General features: G+C 39.9%; 1 protein-coding gene across 1 annotated transcript in view; it reads right to left on the bottom strand.

The window, feature by feature from the left end:
* Positions 1 to 10,633: 10,633 nt before the first annotated feature.
* MUC16 (mucin 16, cell surface associated) overlaps positions 10,634 to 16,591 on the bottom strand; it is a 60,642-nt gene continuing 54,684 nt past the window's right edge. Inside the window, exons 55-58 of the mRNA XM_053585714.1 lie at positions 15,573 to 15,739; positions 13,375 to 13,413; positions 12,987 to 13,057; positions 10,634 to 10,799 (exon numbers count right to left, since the gene is read on the bottom strand). Coding sequence (XP_053441689.1) covers positions 10,698 to 10,799; positions 12,987 to 13,057; positions 13,375 to 13,413; positions 15,573 to 15,739 — 379 coding nt within the window. The 3' untranslated portion in view covers positions 10,634 to 10,697. The remainder of the gene's footprint in view (positions 10,800 to 12,986; positions 13,058 to 13,374; positions 13,414 to 15,572; positions 15,740 to 16,591) is intronic.

The raw sequence follows: 16,591 nt of genomic DNA, 5'->3' as shown, positions 1-16,591 counted from the left end.
TGCAGATGAAACATGACCATGTATTAATATCTCTTCACAGTGTCCGTAAATGATTTTCTTCTGCTTTGAGCTCTTGAAACTTTAAAATATGCTAATACTTTTCTTTATTAAATGCCTTTGCATGGCATAAAAGAATATAGATAGTAATTTCTTTTTGAGGTGAGAGATGGGGTTTCAGGTGAGCAAAGGAAGATTTTTCTAATCCATGATACACTCCCATTTCATTTACTACTTATGTTACTTATTTGTATTTTATTTCACTTTATTTTCAAAACCTCTTACTGTATATATTTAAGATGTATGACATGATGTTTGTGCACAGTTGACTCTTACGCAACACCAGGATTAGGGAAACCAAGCCCTCATGCAGTCAAAAATCTGCATATAACTTTTGACTTGCACGAAACTTATTATTAGTTACATAATACAATATTGTTGACTGTAGTCCTCAGGCTGTACCTTAGATCTCTAGACTTATTTATCCTACGTAACTGTAAATTTGCATCCTTTGACCAGTGTGTCCCCATCCTCCCACACCAATGCCATTATTTACTCTCTGTTTCTAGGTATTCAACTTTTAAAGATTCTGCCTACAAATGAGGTCATGCAGTAATTTTCTTCTTTGTATGGCTTATTTCATTTCCCTTAAAGTAAATAGGAAGTTATCAAAGTCATGGAATTATTCAGTGCTTTGTCTCCATAGTTACAGGATTAAAAACCTTGTTTAGAGAAAATCTCAGGATGGTATAGAAAAACCTCCCCCCAGATTGTGATGTTGCTGAGAGACCAAAGAATGAGTCAGATGAGTGCAGCCTGGCGAGTCAGATGAGTTTATTAGACGTTATTTATACAGGGTGTTCACGTCAAGTCAAGACATGAATCCACTGGCACTCTGGCAGGAATTCTTCTGGGAGTAAGATCCTCACTTCCTGTCTGTTTGTGCAGCCTTAAATTCTTTTCTGACAAGTGAGGTAGACTTCTCTATGACATCATCCAATGCGTAAGACACAGGTTCAGCATGCACAATCCTCCCATTATGCTAGGAGCTATGCAACAAGTAAGGCAGCTTAGAAGGGTTTATACTGGTCATAAGATTCATGACCATCTACACAAAAGGAGTTACCTAAGAAGGCCCTTTGTACTTTGTATTTCTTTTTTATTTTCTGAACAATTTAGTGACATTTAGTACATTCACAACGTTGTGCCACTACCACTTTTATCTAGTTACAAAACATTCGTCCAATTCCTGTCATTATTCTCTACACCATCTTGGATCCACTTGTCAACGTCCCCACAAAGCATTATGGATAAGAAAGAGCCTTTAAAATGACTCAACCTTAGCCTTGACTCCACCCTCCCCCGTCCCCGTTCAAAGACATTTTCTTTTTTTTTTCCTTTTTTTTTTTTTTTTATTAAATCATAGCTGTGTACATTGATATATTCATGGGGCATCATTCACTGGCTTCACAGACCGTTCACCAAGTTTCACATATACCCTTGTAAGATGCACCGCTGGTGTAATCCCACCAATCCCCTTCCCTCTACCCACCTCCCCCCTCCTTTTGCCCCTTCCCCTTATTCTTAGGTTGTAACTGGGTTATAGCTTTCATGTGAAAACCCTAAATTAGTTTCATAGTAGGGCTGAGTACATTCGGTACTTTTTCTTCCATTCTTGAGATACTTTACTAAGGAGAATATGTTCCAGCTCCATCCATGTAAACATGAAAGAGGTAAAGTCTCCATCTTTCTTTAAGGCTGCATAATACTCCATGGTGTACATATACCACAATTTATTAATCCATTCGTGGATCAATGGGCACTTGGGCTTCTTCCATGACTTAGCAATTATGAATTGGGCTGCAATAAACATTCTGGTACAAATATCTTTGTTATGACGTGATTTTTGGTCTTCTGGGTATATGCCCAGTAGAGGGATTACAGGATTGAATGGCAGATCTATTTTTAGATCTCTAAGTGTTCTCCATATCTCTTTCCAAAAGGAATGTATTAATTTGCATTCCCACCAGCAGTGTAAAAGTGTTCCCTTTTCTCCACATCCGCGCCAACATCTCTGGTCTTGGGATTTTGTGATATAGGCTAGTCTCACTGGAGTTAGATGGTATCTCAAAGTAGTTTTGATTTGCATTTCTCTGATGATTAAAGATGATGAGCATTTTTTTCATATGTCTGAAGGCCGTGCACCTGTCTTCCTCAGAGAAGTTTCTCTTCAAATCCCTTGCCCAGCCTGCGATGGGATCCCTTGTTGTATTCTTGCTAATGCGTTCGAGTTCTCTGTGGATTCTGATTATTAAACCTTTGTCGGAGACATAACCTGCAAATATCTTCTCCCATTCTGAGGGCTGTTTGCTTGCTTTACTTACTGTGTTCTTGGCTGTGCAGAAGCTTTTTAGTTTGATCAAGTCTCAGTAGTGTATTTTTGAAGCTGCTTCAATTGCCCGGGGGGCTCTCCTCATAAAATACTCGCTCAGACCGATTTCTTCAAGGGTTTTCCCTGCACTCTCCTCTAGTATCTTTATAGTTTCATGTCTTAAGTTTAAATCTTTGATCCAGTGAGAGTCTATCTTAGTTAATGGTGAAAGGTGTGGGTCCACTTTCAGTCTTCTACAGGTTGCCAGCCAGTTCACCCAGCACCATTTGTTAAATAGGGAATCTTTTCCCCACTGAATGTTTTTAATTGGCTTGTCAAAGATTAAATAACGGTAAGTAGCTGGATTCATCTCTTGGTTCTCTATTCTGTTCCAGACATCTACTTCTCTGTTTTTGTGCCAATACCATGCTGTTTTGATCACTATCAATTTGTAGTATAGTCTGAGGTCTGGTAGCGTGATTCCTCCTGCTTTGTTTTTATTGCTGAGTAATGTCTTGGCTATTCGAGGTTTTTTTCTGATTCCATATAAAATGAAGTATTATTTTTTCAAGATATTTAAAGTACGACAGTGGAGCATGATCTTTAATAGGGATTGCATTGGAATTATATATTGCTTTGGGTAGTATGGACATTTTAACAATGTTGATTCTTCCCAGCCATGAGCATGGTATGTTTTTCCATTTGTTAATATTTTCAGCTATTTCTTTTCTTAGAGTTTCATAGTTCTCTTTATAGAGATCTTTCATGTCCTTAGTTAGATAAATTCCCAAATATTTCATCTTCTTTGGCACTACTGTGAATGGGATAGAGTCCTTAACTGTTTTTTCAACTTGACTATTGTTGGTATATATAAAGGCTACCGATTTATGAATGTTGATTTTATAACCTGAGATGCTGCTGTATTCTTTGATCACTTCTAAGAGTTTTGTAGTAGAGTCCCTAGTGTTTTCCAGATATACAATCATATCATCTGCGAAGAGCGAAAGTTTGATCTCTTCTGACCCTATATGGATACCCTTGATCGCCTTTTCTTCCCTAATTGCAGTGGCTAAAACTTCCATTACGATGTTAAAAAGCAATGGAGACAATGGGCAGCCTTGTCTGGTTCCTGATCTGAGTGGAAATGATTCCAATTTAACTCCATTCAATATGATATTGGCTGTGGGTTTGCTGTAGATGGTCTCTATCAGTTTAAGAAATGTCCCTTCTATACCAATCTTCTTAAGTGTTCTGATCGTGAAGGGATGCTGGATATTATCAAAAGCTTTTTCTGCATTGATTGATAGAATCATATGGTCTTTGTTTTTTAATTTGTTTGTGTGCTGGATTACATTCATAGATTTACGTATATTGAACCAGCCTTGAGATCCTGGGATAAAACTGACTTGGTCGTGATGTATAATTTGTTTGATGTGTTGCTGCATTCTGTTTGTTAGGATCTTGTTGAATATTTTTGCATCTATATTCATTAGTGACATTGGTCTATAATTTTCTTTTCTTGTTGGGTCTTTTCCTGGTTTGGGGATCAGGGTGATGTTTGCTTCATAGAACGTGTTAGGTAGTCTTCCTTCTTTTTCTACCTTTTGGAACAGGTTAAGTAATATAGGTACTAATTCCTCTTTAAAAGTTTGGTAGAATTCTGATGTGAAACCATCTGGTCCCGGGCTTTTCTTTTTAGGGAGGTTTTGTATGGTTGATGCTTTTTCCGAACTTGATATGGGCCTGTTCAGCATTTCCACTTGATTCTGGCTAAGTCTTGGAAGGTGACGTACTTCCAAGTATCTGTCAATTTCCTTCAGATTTTCATATTTCTGAGAATACAGTTTTGTAATACTCATTAAGGATTTTTTTGATTTCTGAGGAGTCTGTTGTTATTTCGTCTTTGTTGTTTCTGATTGATGAGATTAGAGATTTTACTCTTTTTTTCCTGATTAGGTTGGCCAAAGGTTTATCTATTTTATTGACCTTTTCGAAAAACCAGCTTTTTGATTTATTGATCTGTTGTATTATTCTTTTGTTTTCAATTTCATTTAATTCTGCTCTAATTTTGGTGATTTCTTTTCTTGTACTGGGTTTGGGGTTGGAATGTTCTTCCTTTTCCAGTTGCTTGAGATGTCCCATTAAGTTGTTAACTTCCTCTCTTTCCCTTCTCTTGAGGAAGGCTTGCAGTGCTATAAATTTCCCTCTTAGAACTGCCTTTGTGTGTCCCAGAGGTTCTGATAGTTCGTGTCTTCATTGTTGTTTTGTTCCAAAAGTTGGCGATTTCTTTCTTAATCTCATCTCTGACCCAGCTGTCGTTCAGCATAAGGTTATTTAACTTCCATGTTTTTGTATGAGTATGCAGATTCCTGTTGTTACTCAGCTCAAGTTTTATTCCATGGTGGTCCGAGAAGATGCATGGAATAATTTCTATTCCTTTAAATTTACTGAGGTTAGACTTGTGACCTAAGATGTGATCGATTTTGAAGTAAGTTCCTTGGGCTGATGAGAAGTATGTGTATTCAGTTTTGTTGGGATGAAATGTTCTGTAGATGTCTGCTAAATCCAAATGTTGGATGGTTAGGTTTAAATCTAAGATTTCTTTGCTCAGCTTCTTGTTGGAGGATCGATTCAACACTGCCAAAGGAGTGTTGAAATCTTTGACTATTATGGAGCTGGGGGAAATCAAGTTGCTCATGTCTGTTAGAGGTTGTCTTATAAATTGAGGTGCATTCTGGTTGGGTGCATAGATATTAATAATTGAGATCTCATCATATTGAGTATTACCCTTAACAAATATGAAGTGACCGTTCTTGCCCTTCCCTACTTTTGTTGGTTTAAAGCCTATTGTATCTGCAAATACAATTGCTACCCCTGCTTTTTTCTGATTACCATTTGCCTGAAATATGGATGACCATCCTTTCACCCTGAGTCTGTGTTTGTCTTTTAAGTTAAGATGTGACTCTTGTATGCAACAGATATCTGGCCTGAGTTTTGTATCCAGTCAGCTAACCTATGCCTCTTTAGAGGACAGTTTAAGCCGTTCACATTAATGGAGAATATTGATAAGTCTGGTGAAGTTTTGGGTATCGAGTTTTTCAAAAGTCCAGTGGGTATTTTTAATGCTTTTGCCAGTGTGGAAATTGGAGTTTGATCTGAAGTTTCTGAGTGAGTTTACTTTTGTGGTATATGATTGGGTTGGTCATTATGGAGGATAGGTCTGAGAATATCCTGAAGAGCTGGTTTGGTTATGGCAAATTTCTTCAACATATGAATGTCATGAAAGTATTTAATTTCTCCATCATAAATGAAACTCAGTTTAGCTGGATACAAGATCTGGGGTTGAAAGTTATTTTGCTTTAGGAGATTAAAAGTCGGTGACCACCCTCTTCTGGCTTGAAAAGTTTCAGCAGAGAGATCTGAAGTCATTCTAATATTCTTCCCTTTGAAGGTAATGGGTTTCTTTCTTCTGGCAGCTTTGAGGATTTTCTCCTTCATATTAACTTTAGTGAAGTTAATTATGATATGCCTGGGGGATGTCTTATTGGGGTTGAGTCGTGCTGGGGTTCTGAAGCTGTCCGCTATCTGAATTTCAGAATCTCTAGGCATGTCTGGAAAATTCTCTTTCATAATTTCATGCAGAAGGGCCTCTGTGCCCAGCGAGGCCACTTCATCTGTTTCTGGAACTCCTATGATTCGGATATTCGCCTTCTTCTAATTATTCCAGAGCTCTCTGAGAGAATGATCTGTTTTTGCTATCCATTTCTCTTCCTCTTTGAGAGTTTGGGTGCGTTCAAAGGCTTTATCTTCGATGTCAGAAATCCTTTCTTCTGCTTGCTCCATTCTGTTGCTGAGGGATTCTACTGTATTTTTCATATCTTTGAGGGCTACAAATTCTTGCTTCAGTGTGTCTAAGTCTTTGGGGTTTTGTCTTTAAATTCGTTAAATTCTTGAGACAACTTTTGAATTTCTCCTCGAATTCCTAATTCTGCTTTGTTAATATTGTCTGCAATCCAAATTCTGAATTCGATTTCTGACATCTCAGCCAGTTGTTTATGAATGGGATCTTCAATTACATCTGCCATATCTTTCCTTGGGTGGGGGGTTGATCTATTCTGGTTATTCATGTTACCAGAGTTTTTCTGTTGATTGCACCCCATGGTTGTTTTACTCCCTCTGATTTTTTCCCCTGGGGCTTTGTCGAGGGCCTGTACAGTGTTGTGGCCTGAGAAACTGGGGCCCTGTCTGGTGTGGTGGGCCTAAGTGGTTCTGTCTTTTTTTCAGCTGGTTTCTGTTCCAACCTAGTGAAACAGATACTTTGGATTGAAACCTCAGCTGTGGAGAAATATCAGCAATTATGTCACCCCACCCCCCACTGGCAAACAATTGGAAAAGAAAAATCAAACCTTCCTACCACCGTGCACCCAGGGCACCTCCTGATTTGTCCTCAGGCTATTGGTTCAGTTCAAAAATGTCCAAATCAATTGTCTCAGTCTGCATCTGTCTCGGGTGAGAGAGTTTAAGAGGTCTCTGGGATCTGGATCACAGGGGTCTTGTGACTACTCTGGTGTGGCTTGCTCCAGTGCTGCGTCGAGTCAGGAGGAGCCACCCAGCCAATAGATAAGTCTGGGAAGGTTGCTGCCTCCTTCCCCACCTTGCACCGCTGTCACACCCAGTCACTGATAGCCCTGCAGTTGGCTGACCCAGTTGCCTGTAGTGAATCGATACTCCAGGAGTTTGCACCTGCCTGAATCACAAGGAAGTTTTCCAGGCCGCTGCTCTCTGCCTCTCTCTAGCAGGAGGAGGTGAGGCCTGACAATCTTGGGTGCTTGATGAAGGTTGGGGAGTTTTCACTCAGGTCCAGTCTCGCCCCTGATTAATGTTACTGACAGAACAGAACAGAACAGAACAACTCTGCGGTTCCCCTGCAGAAGAGAAGCTGAATTGTGTTCCAAATCAGCTTGTCTTTGTTCTTGTATTGTCTATAGGCTGACGATCCCCTGAGGGCCAGGTGCGTCTTAGGTTTAGTAAAGTGGATCTCTGGGTCAGCCTCGCCCTGGAGTTTCCCCGGTTTGCAAGTTGGAGTAGCCTGAGGCAAATCCTATACTCAGAGTCTCTGGTTGCCCAGGGAGACAGGGGGTGTGGCTTCGGAATATTGGGTAGTAAGCCGCATTGCTAGCAAAAGAGGGCTGCTGTTTTATGGCTCAGGCAACCTCTGGTCCAGTGTAACTCCCTTCCGGCCAACTGTCCTCCCTCTGCTCCCATATCCCAGAGTCTGCACTGACCGTCTGCAGCCCAGAACTGTCTACACCCCTTGAGCAATCGCCCAAGAGTCTGGACTCCTGGGGGACAGGCCTCCAGACCTCGGAGCGAGAGCAGAGGGAAGTGCGGGGAGTGCTGGGAGCCTGGGGTTGTGGGCAGAGAACACACACAGCTTTACACAGTTTTATGCCTGGCCGTATTGTCACCAAAAGACAGCTGTCTCACTGTGCCTCAGGGAACTGCCACTCCGGTGCGGTCCCCTCTCTGCCGATGGGGACTGGCCTCCAGAACTCAGTGTGAGTAAAGGGGAGTGCTGGGAGCTCAGAATTCCAGGTAGAGACTACATACAGTTTATACAGTTTTATGCCTGGCAGGAGGATGCCGTGGCACCCTAGTAGGGGAGATAGGTCCAGTTTTTAGAGGGTCTCTCCCATGGAGTGTAGTGGGAGGACCTTTGTACTCTGCCCAATTGTTTGTGGGGCACTCTGAGCCATTCTCATGGGGGAGGAGACTCCCGTCCACTTGGTGATGGATTTTGTACCTTTCATTTGTATCCTTGTGGTCGCAGCTCACCTCAGCGGGGTTGACGTGCGTTCTTCAACCTTCTCTCTTAGTGCAGCTCAAATCCACCAGGTTACTTGCTCAATTTTTGTCCTTTAACTCTCCTACTGGACGGGAGCCTCTGTGGAAAGCTGGCTTCAGTCTCAGCCAATTTGTCTCTTCCCCCCTGTACTTTGTATTTCTTTCTGCTTACTTGCTTTGGTCTATATTTTGAAATTCAAAAGAAATCTTCCTAAATTCTCTTAAACACGAAAAGCCAGTGGTGGGGAACTTGTATTGCTACCTTGAACCTACCTAGTCAGAATGGATTATTAGTTTTGCATATTGTCTCCAGTTGATTGTGAAATTCTATTTTGTTAAAGGGTTTTTTATGTCTATATTCCCTCATATAAGATCTCTGACTCGTTATTTTGTTTTTGTTCTTGATTACCTATTAATTTGGAATTGCATACAGCGAAATACTGACCTTTCCCTCATTTTCTAGGTGTATATGTGTTTGACATTGATTCATGAAAATTGACATACCAATTAAGAGATAGTGATATCAAAAGAGGCTTTTAAGAGTTATTAATAAGCCTCTGCTTGTCGAGATTAAGAGTTTAAATCTATTTATATATGTGTATGATAAAGCTTGTTATATTATTCACATCCTCTTTATCATTACTGGCTTTTCTTTGATGAATTTGTCAGTTATTGATATTGATGAGTTAAAATAATGGAGTACAAAATCCATACTATTTACCACTTCCCCCCCCCACCCAATGAATTATTTTAAAATTTCATCTGTGTGGTCTGGGTATCTCAAGCCCTTTGAGACCACATTAGTTAGAATGCTTTGATGTTTTATTTACTTAATACTAATATTGATACTCTGATTTTTTTCTTTTCCTCACTACTCCTCGGTGTCTTCATTCCAATATGTTTTCTGTGATTACATTTCTTCTCCTCATGGTTCTTTACTGGTTCTTTTCACCAAACACCTGCAGGAGATCAGCTCTGAGTTGGTCTGTATGTCTGGAAATGCCTTTATCTCTTTTTTTGACAAATGGTTTGAATAGGTGTATAATTTACATTCTAAGTAATTTTTTCCTTCATTGTCCAGTTATATAATATATCCTTTTTATTTTTGTAAAAGATGGGGCCTTGTTCTTTTGCCAAGGCTGGGCTGCAACCTCAAACTCCTGGGCTCAAGAGATCCTCCTGCCTCAGCCTACTGAGTAGCTGTGACTGAGCCACCATATCTTTAGCTGTAAATTGGGAATGAAACCTTCAAGGATGGTGAACATAATTGAGAAAATGCATGTAGAGTTTGCCAACCATAGTGCTTAGCAGATATTCAGTATTCAATAAATGACAGCTATTGTTATCATTCTTACAATCTTCAAAGAGTGCATGCTCAGAGAAGGACAGCTGACAACTACAAATGGCTCACACCAAAGACATTAGAATGGGTGCCATTACTGTAATTTTAATTCTTATCTCAGCTAAGATCAGCTGTGGTAGTGTGAAATGTGTACAGGTAATGCAGTCTGTTCCAGCAGATTCAAGGCAGGACAGCACAGCTGACCACATGCCTGAGATGCTTAAGCTGCCTATTAGGGAGCTCTCTACTGTAATTATTGACTTAAACACAATGCAGGGAAAGATTTTTTAAGGATCCTGTTTTCCTTTCTGTCTTATTTTTTCTTGCTGAGTTTCATAATATTTGTCTTTATACCTAAAAAAGACATTATCTTTTTAGAGGTTTGGCATTACTTGGGAACTCAGGCTTTGCAGATACCTATTCATTTCAGCTCCCAGTCCCAAGGCTGATTGAAGAGACATTCCTGGTCCACTCATTTCTTCTTGGTCTATTTCTCATCCTGGGGGACTCATGAGGTGGGCAAGCAGCCACCAAGGAAGATGGATCTGGAAGTCCTGGTGCATCTGAGCTTTGGAGAAGGAGGTAACACAAAAAAAAACTTGAGACAGACAGGATCTGTCTCAAGGGAAGCAACAAAGATGGGTGTCTGTCTAGCTATCTACCATTTATCTATCAACCATTGATCACTATTTATCACCTATCAATAATCTATCTCCAATTTACTGGTCTATCTATTAATCATGTATCTTTTATCAACCTATCTATTATCTATCTATCTATCTATCTATCTATCTATCTATCTATCTATCTATCTATCATCTATGGCATAGAAATCAAGGGAGAGGGCATAGTCCTGTGACTAAGAAGGGGAACCTTGCACAGAAGTGCCAGTTTTACACAGTGGCAATTTCTATACTAGTGTCACCAATTCTTGCATCCCTGAGGGATGAGGTGGTATGGAACCATGAGATGCAACTGATATTGACTTCTAGACTTAATGAGGGAGGAAGGCTTTTCTCTTAGTCCCCAGGGAACCACTCAGAGACCAAGTCAAGAAAGGCTCAGAGACTGTGTCGACCAATGTGGTTTATTTCTGCCCCAGCCAAGTGAGTGGCCAGGGAAAAGGAACCCAGGCAGATGCAGTCAATGCTGCTTCCTCAGGTTCAGATGTGACAGATAATAGCGCAGGTGGCGTCGCTCAACCTCATAGTCGCCCTTGTTCTTCTTCCGCAGGCAGATGATTATCTGTGAGGGTGAGGAGAAGGCCTCAGAATGGATGGGAAGCTGCCCAGGAGGGGAGACCGAGGTGGGAGGGAACATGGCAGAGCCAGAACCCTCAGTCCTTCCTCTTCTCACCTCTTTCTTTTTCTGCCTCTCCCCTTGCGCTCTCAATTTTGTTTTACTTTCCCCCTCTGATATCCCTTCATTTCTCTCTCTCTTTCTCTCAATTTCTTTATCAAAAGCTATCATCTATTAATCATCTATCAACCATCTATTTATCCATTATCTATCAACATCTGTCAATCTATTTATCTACCAATAAATTATTTATCAATCAGTATATACCTATCACCTCCCTATCAATCATCTATCATCTATCAATTATCTGTCATCTGTCAACCACCTATAATCTATCAATCATCTATTACCTACCTATCAATATCAACTGAGCTATTTATCAATGATCTATCAATTATCTATCATATACTTATCATTTACCAATCATCTGTTTTATATATTTCTCATCTATCAATCATCTTCCAAGGATGTCTATCATCTAGCTCCTATCAATCATGTCTCCTATCTATCATGTTCTCCTGTCTATCATCTGTCACCTATCTACATATCTGTTGGTTATCAATCATCTAGCTTTCAATTATCTATCACTTATCTCTTATCTATCTCTCCTATCATTTATCTATCAACTAACTCATATCTACCTATCATCTATTATCTGTCAATCATCTATCACTTATCTCTTGTCTCATTCTCAGTTTCTTCCGTCTCAACCTCTCTTTTCCTCTCCCACACTCCTACAGCTTAACTGAAGTGTACCTGACAGAATAAGCTGCATCATTTATGATTTATTTAATAACTTTCGATTATAACATTTTGACCCATCACCAAGATAAGGAATGTCCATTCAACATCCCCAAAAGTTTCTTCCTGATCCTTTATAATTTCTTTTCTCCTTGACAATTGCAAATACATTTTTATTGGATCAGCAATCACTGATCCAATTTCTGTTCCTACTGTAGTTTGTATTTTCTAGATTTTTTTAATAAATGGAATCATATGTACACTTATTTGTCTGGCTTCTTTCACTCAGCATAATTATTTTTCAATTCCTGCAAGTTGTTGCATGCATTACTTGTTATTGCAGAATACTGTTTTATTGTTGGGTCCTACTTGTTGATGGTCATTGGAACTGTTCTCACTTTTGGCTAAGAACAACAAAGTCGTCAAGACCATTTATAGACTAGTCTTTGTATGGACGTATGTTTTCATTTCTCTTGGATAAATTTCCAAGAGTAGGATGGCTGAGTCATATGACAGGTATATGTAATTTTCAAAGAAATAGCCAACCTATTTTCTACTAGCACTCTATTAGAGTTACAGTTACTCCACATCTTCACCAACACTTGTCATCATCAGTGGCTTAATTTTAGCCATTTTTGTGTGTAGTGGTATTTCATTGCAGCTTCATGTACATTTCCCTAATGACTAATGTTAAATTTTTGAGATCTATTGCACCACAGGGGACTGTATTTAATCATAATATGATGCGTGTTTCAAAATTACTAAGTTTTCAGAAATTTGCATCACAAATAAATGATAAGCATGAGAGGTGATAGATATGTCAAAAAGCTTGATTTAACAATTTCATAGTGTCATATATCTAAGAATCACATTGTACCTGAATATACACACGTATATTTATTATTTGTCAATTAAAAAGAAAATAGAAAAGCAAACCACACGTAAACTAGAAGTAAATAATATATGAAACATATATCCAAGGCTGGGCATGGTGGCTCATGCCTATAATCCCAGCACTCTGGGAGGCCCAGGCAAGAGGATCCCTTGAGCTCAGGAGTTCATGACCAGCCTGAGAAAGAATAAGACTCCATCTCTACTAAAAACAGAAGAAAATTAGCCAGGTGTTGTGGTGGGTGCTTATAGCCCTAGCTACTCAGGGGGCTGAAGCAAGAGGATTGCTGAACCTAGGAGTTTGAGGTTGCTGGGAGCTGGGCTGATGCCATGGTACTCTAGATTGGAGCAAGAGAGTCAGACTGTCCAAAAAAAACCAACCAACCAACCAACCAACAAAAAAATCACATACACCCAGCAAAGGACTTGTATTGATAATGAAATATATTAAAAGTTCTTATAACCCAATAGTATGAAGACAAGCAACCCTTCCTTGCTCACCAGGTAACCAGCGAGGAGGCATATCATGAGTCCTGCCAGGGCGATGAGGATGATGGCCCAGAAGGGAAGACCTGGGGAGATAAAAGCAAGTGTGAGTCACCTCCTGCCACTTCCCAGGGCTCCTTCTTAGACCCTCTGTTGACTGAAGATGGGACTAGCCCCAAGGAACAAAGCTTAGTGGCTCAACACCTCATGGCTCTGAAGCCTCAAAGAAGTGGATCATTAGGAGGCTGGAACTCTGCTATTGCTTCACTGTGCCTCAAAAGTCCTTGACATGGCCAGCTAACTTTCATCATCATCCAAGACTCTGCAGGCACATTGGCCCTTGATAAGGCAAAGCATTGGGTTGCCCCCTCCCTCCTCTAGGCTGCACTTCTTTGAGTCTTACCAGAATTCTCAGTGGAGGGATCTCCATTGGGAGAATACCCTAGAAATGAAAAAAATGGAGAGCACACATGAGTGTGTTTTACTCTTTTAAATAAAACTTTTCAAACATGCAGAAAAGCAGAGAGAACATTACAGTATCTATTACTTCGATGTAATGATTTATATTTCATCCAAATTATGAATTACTGACAGTTGATACCCTTGATTCTTCCAATGTTTTCATTGACATTTTTAGAGTCAAGTAGACATCAGGACATTTCAATCCTAATATTTTAATTTGTATCTCTATAAAAAAAGAACATTTTGCTATATAAGCATGAGACTATTATTGCACCCAGCGTGTAATAAATTCACGCCTGGGTGTGGAGGACCAAAACTGGGCTGGGCCTCATGGTGGTGGGTGATGTGGAGAATGGACCATCACAGCCAGGAACCCATTGGATCTCTCTAGATTTATTCTCACTCAAAACTATTTTTCCTCTGCCTAGAAACACATTCAAACATTCAAACTCTTCTCCATCACTTTATTGTTTTATCTTAATTTTCTGGGATTCATCTTCAGTGTCATTTCCTACAGGGAGCCTTCTCTGATGATCGCCCCAAGCACAGATACATTCACATCAAATAACTTATCATTAATGGCTGCCTATTCTGGTTCTTCCTAATTGCAGCATAAATTGCATGATAACAGGGATGGGAAGCAACATTCAGGCATACAGGGTCTTCTACATCTACCAACTCTTTCTAGCCGATTTTTTAAAGACGTGCAATATGGGGCATCTACAAGTAGCTTTTTAAATTAAAAATACATGATGAGGGTGGGGGATGAGGAGAGCTGAGAAAAGAAAGGAGGGAGGGGTGCGGGGATAGGGGTGTGGTATACCTTTTGAGGGTGGGACACAATAATTAGAAGATCCTAACAATAATAATTAGAAGATTCTAACAAAAGCAATCAGTGTAACATGGTTCTGGGTACTCTCAATGAATCCTCAACAATAAAACAATAACAAAATAAAATAAAAACTCCAGTACCTCAGTCCCATTCACCATACTTCAAGTGTTCAGTAGCCAATGTGGCTACTATGCTGGATAGCACTGAGGTAAATTTTTTTTTAAATCATTGCAGAATGTTTTATTTGCTGGTGCTAACTCAGAGCAAAGTTTGGTCAACTAAAACCATGTTAGTGTCACGGCCTATTTTCATACAGCCTGTGAGTCAATAGTAGTTTTCATTTTTTAAAATGAAAAATGGATGCATTCAATACTATGTTGAAACTAGTAGATCAACAACCACAGGCCCACACAAGAGAAAAGCACAATTAAATTCAAAAAACAGGGAGTGAATTTGTATTTGATAAGTTCCCATCTAATGGGCATACTTCTTGGGTGAAGGACTCAGCTACAACTTGGACTTTACGTGAATGATGCAACCTAATCACATGTACCCTCGTATTAATCCAAAATAAAAAAAAGTAAGTAAACCAACAAACAAAAAAGGAATTGATGAAACAAGAAGATGAAAAACATGTGACAGACATGCAAAAGACATATTGAATCTTGTACAACAATAATTTAGAACCAAGGACAGTGCACATAAGTACCAGAAGTTCTCATATTATTCACTCTCAACCTATGAGGGACCTTGTATGAGATCTAGTTATTCCTTCTATAAATATGTATTGAGTGTTTATTATATGCCAGGCAGAATATGACATTCTTGGAATATAATGGTGAAAAGGCAGACAGCCACTCTCTCACCATATGCATGGTGCAATGTGCATAACTATTCCTTGGATGAATAAACTTGGATATGCAAGGTTTAGACACCTTGGGGGCACCTCTAGAGTTGGGAGAACAAGTTTATCAGGCTGCATTTGTTAAGGCGGATCATATAGGACTTGAAACTGGAAGGCCTTACTGACTATCTCACCAAGTGGCTTGCAGTACAAAGATAAGGTGAAAGTCCAGGGGAGAAGTGACTAGCCTGAGGTCACAGGGCCATGCAGGAGAGGGCAGATGCCTTTCATATCTCACTGGGTGTTGTTTTCCTCTCCTTCAATGGTGGGGAAGGCCTAGAAACTATGCCACTTTTTCTTAGTCTGAGAAAGCACAATGCTTTGTCATCCCCAAGTGTCCAGATTCCCAGTGAAGGTTCTGGGTATGGAAGATAGAGCCTCTACAATGACCAGGGAGCCTTACCATCCACAAAGATGCTGTTCTTGTCTAGGGTGAAGTTCTGCAGCCGGGTACCATCCTGAGTCATCTGTAAGAATTCCTTATAGATGGTAACTCTGTCTGGTCTCTGAGTGAATGGGGACAAGTGACACAGGGAGTCCACTCCGGTATGATTGCTGTGAGGGATGGGCCTGGAAGGGGACAGGGATGAGAAAAGGTATCTGGAATTCTATCCTGATTCCAGGTTCCCTTCTGCTGGGTCCAGTCCAAAAAAACTTTCTATGATGATGTGAACATTCTGTGTCTTCACTGTCCAGTACAGTCATTATTAGCCTCACATTGTTATTAGACACTTAAAATGTGGCCAGTGTGGGTGAGGAGCTGAATTGCTAATTGATTTTCATTTAATTACTTTGAAAATAGCCACAGGGATAATGTTTCTGAACTGTTGGAGTAAGAACTTTTGAAAATCCACAAAAAACAATGAGAATAATGGCTGAAATTGTCAAAATCAACTCTTTTTAGAAGTCTGAAAATTAATCAAAGGCCTATAACAATCTAAGTAGTGTTTAGTTATAAAAAGTGTTGAATCTTGGTAAAGAAAATAAGATTTGCAGCATTTTAACATGCATTATTTCTGCAGAGCTCTCGCAGGGCCTTTAGTAATTTTGAAAACAAAAAGCAGCTATGAAAACCAGTTGCCAAGCAGCCATAATGGGTTTGGAAATCCCCAAACACATATCCCCAGAGAATGTCACTATTTGATCTATGTGAAACTTCCTCAAAAAAAAAAAAAAAAAAAAAAAAGCACTATTCTGACTGTACATCGTGGCTCATGCCTATAATCCTAGCACTCTGGGAGGGCAAGGAGGGTGGATTGCTTGAGCTCAGGAGTTCGAGACCAGCTTGAGCAAGAGGGAGACTCCATCTCTACTAAAAATAGAATAACTAGCCGGGCACTGTGACAGGTGCCTATAGTTCCAGCTACTTGGGAGGCTGAGGCAAGAGGATCACTTGAACCCAGGAATTTGAGGTTGCTGTGA

This window comes from Nycticebus coucang, chromosome 3, assembly GCF_027406575.1.
Source record: "Nycticebus coucang isolate mNycCou1 chromosome 3, mNycCou1.pri, whole genome shotgun sequence".
Lineage (NCBI taxonomy): Eukaryota > Metazoa > Chordata > Mammalia > Primates > Lorisidae > Nycticebus > Nycticebus coucang.
The sequence above is the reverse complement of the archived record's forward strand: the minus strand, read 5'-3'. Positions and strand labels throughout refer to the sequence as shown.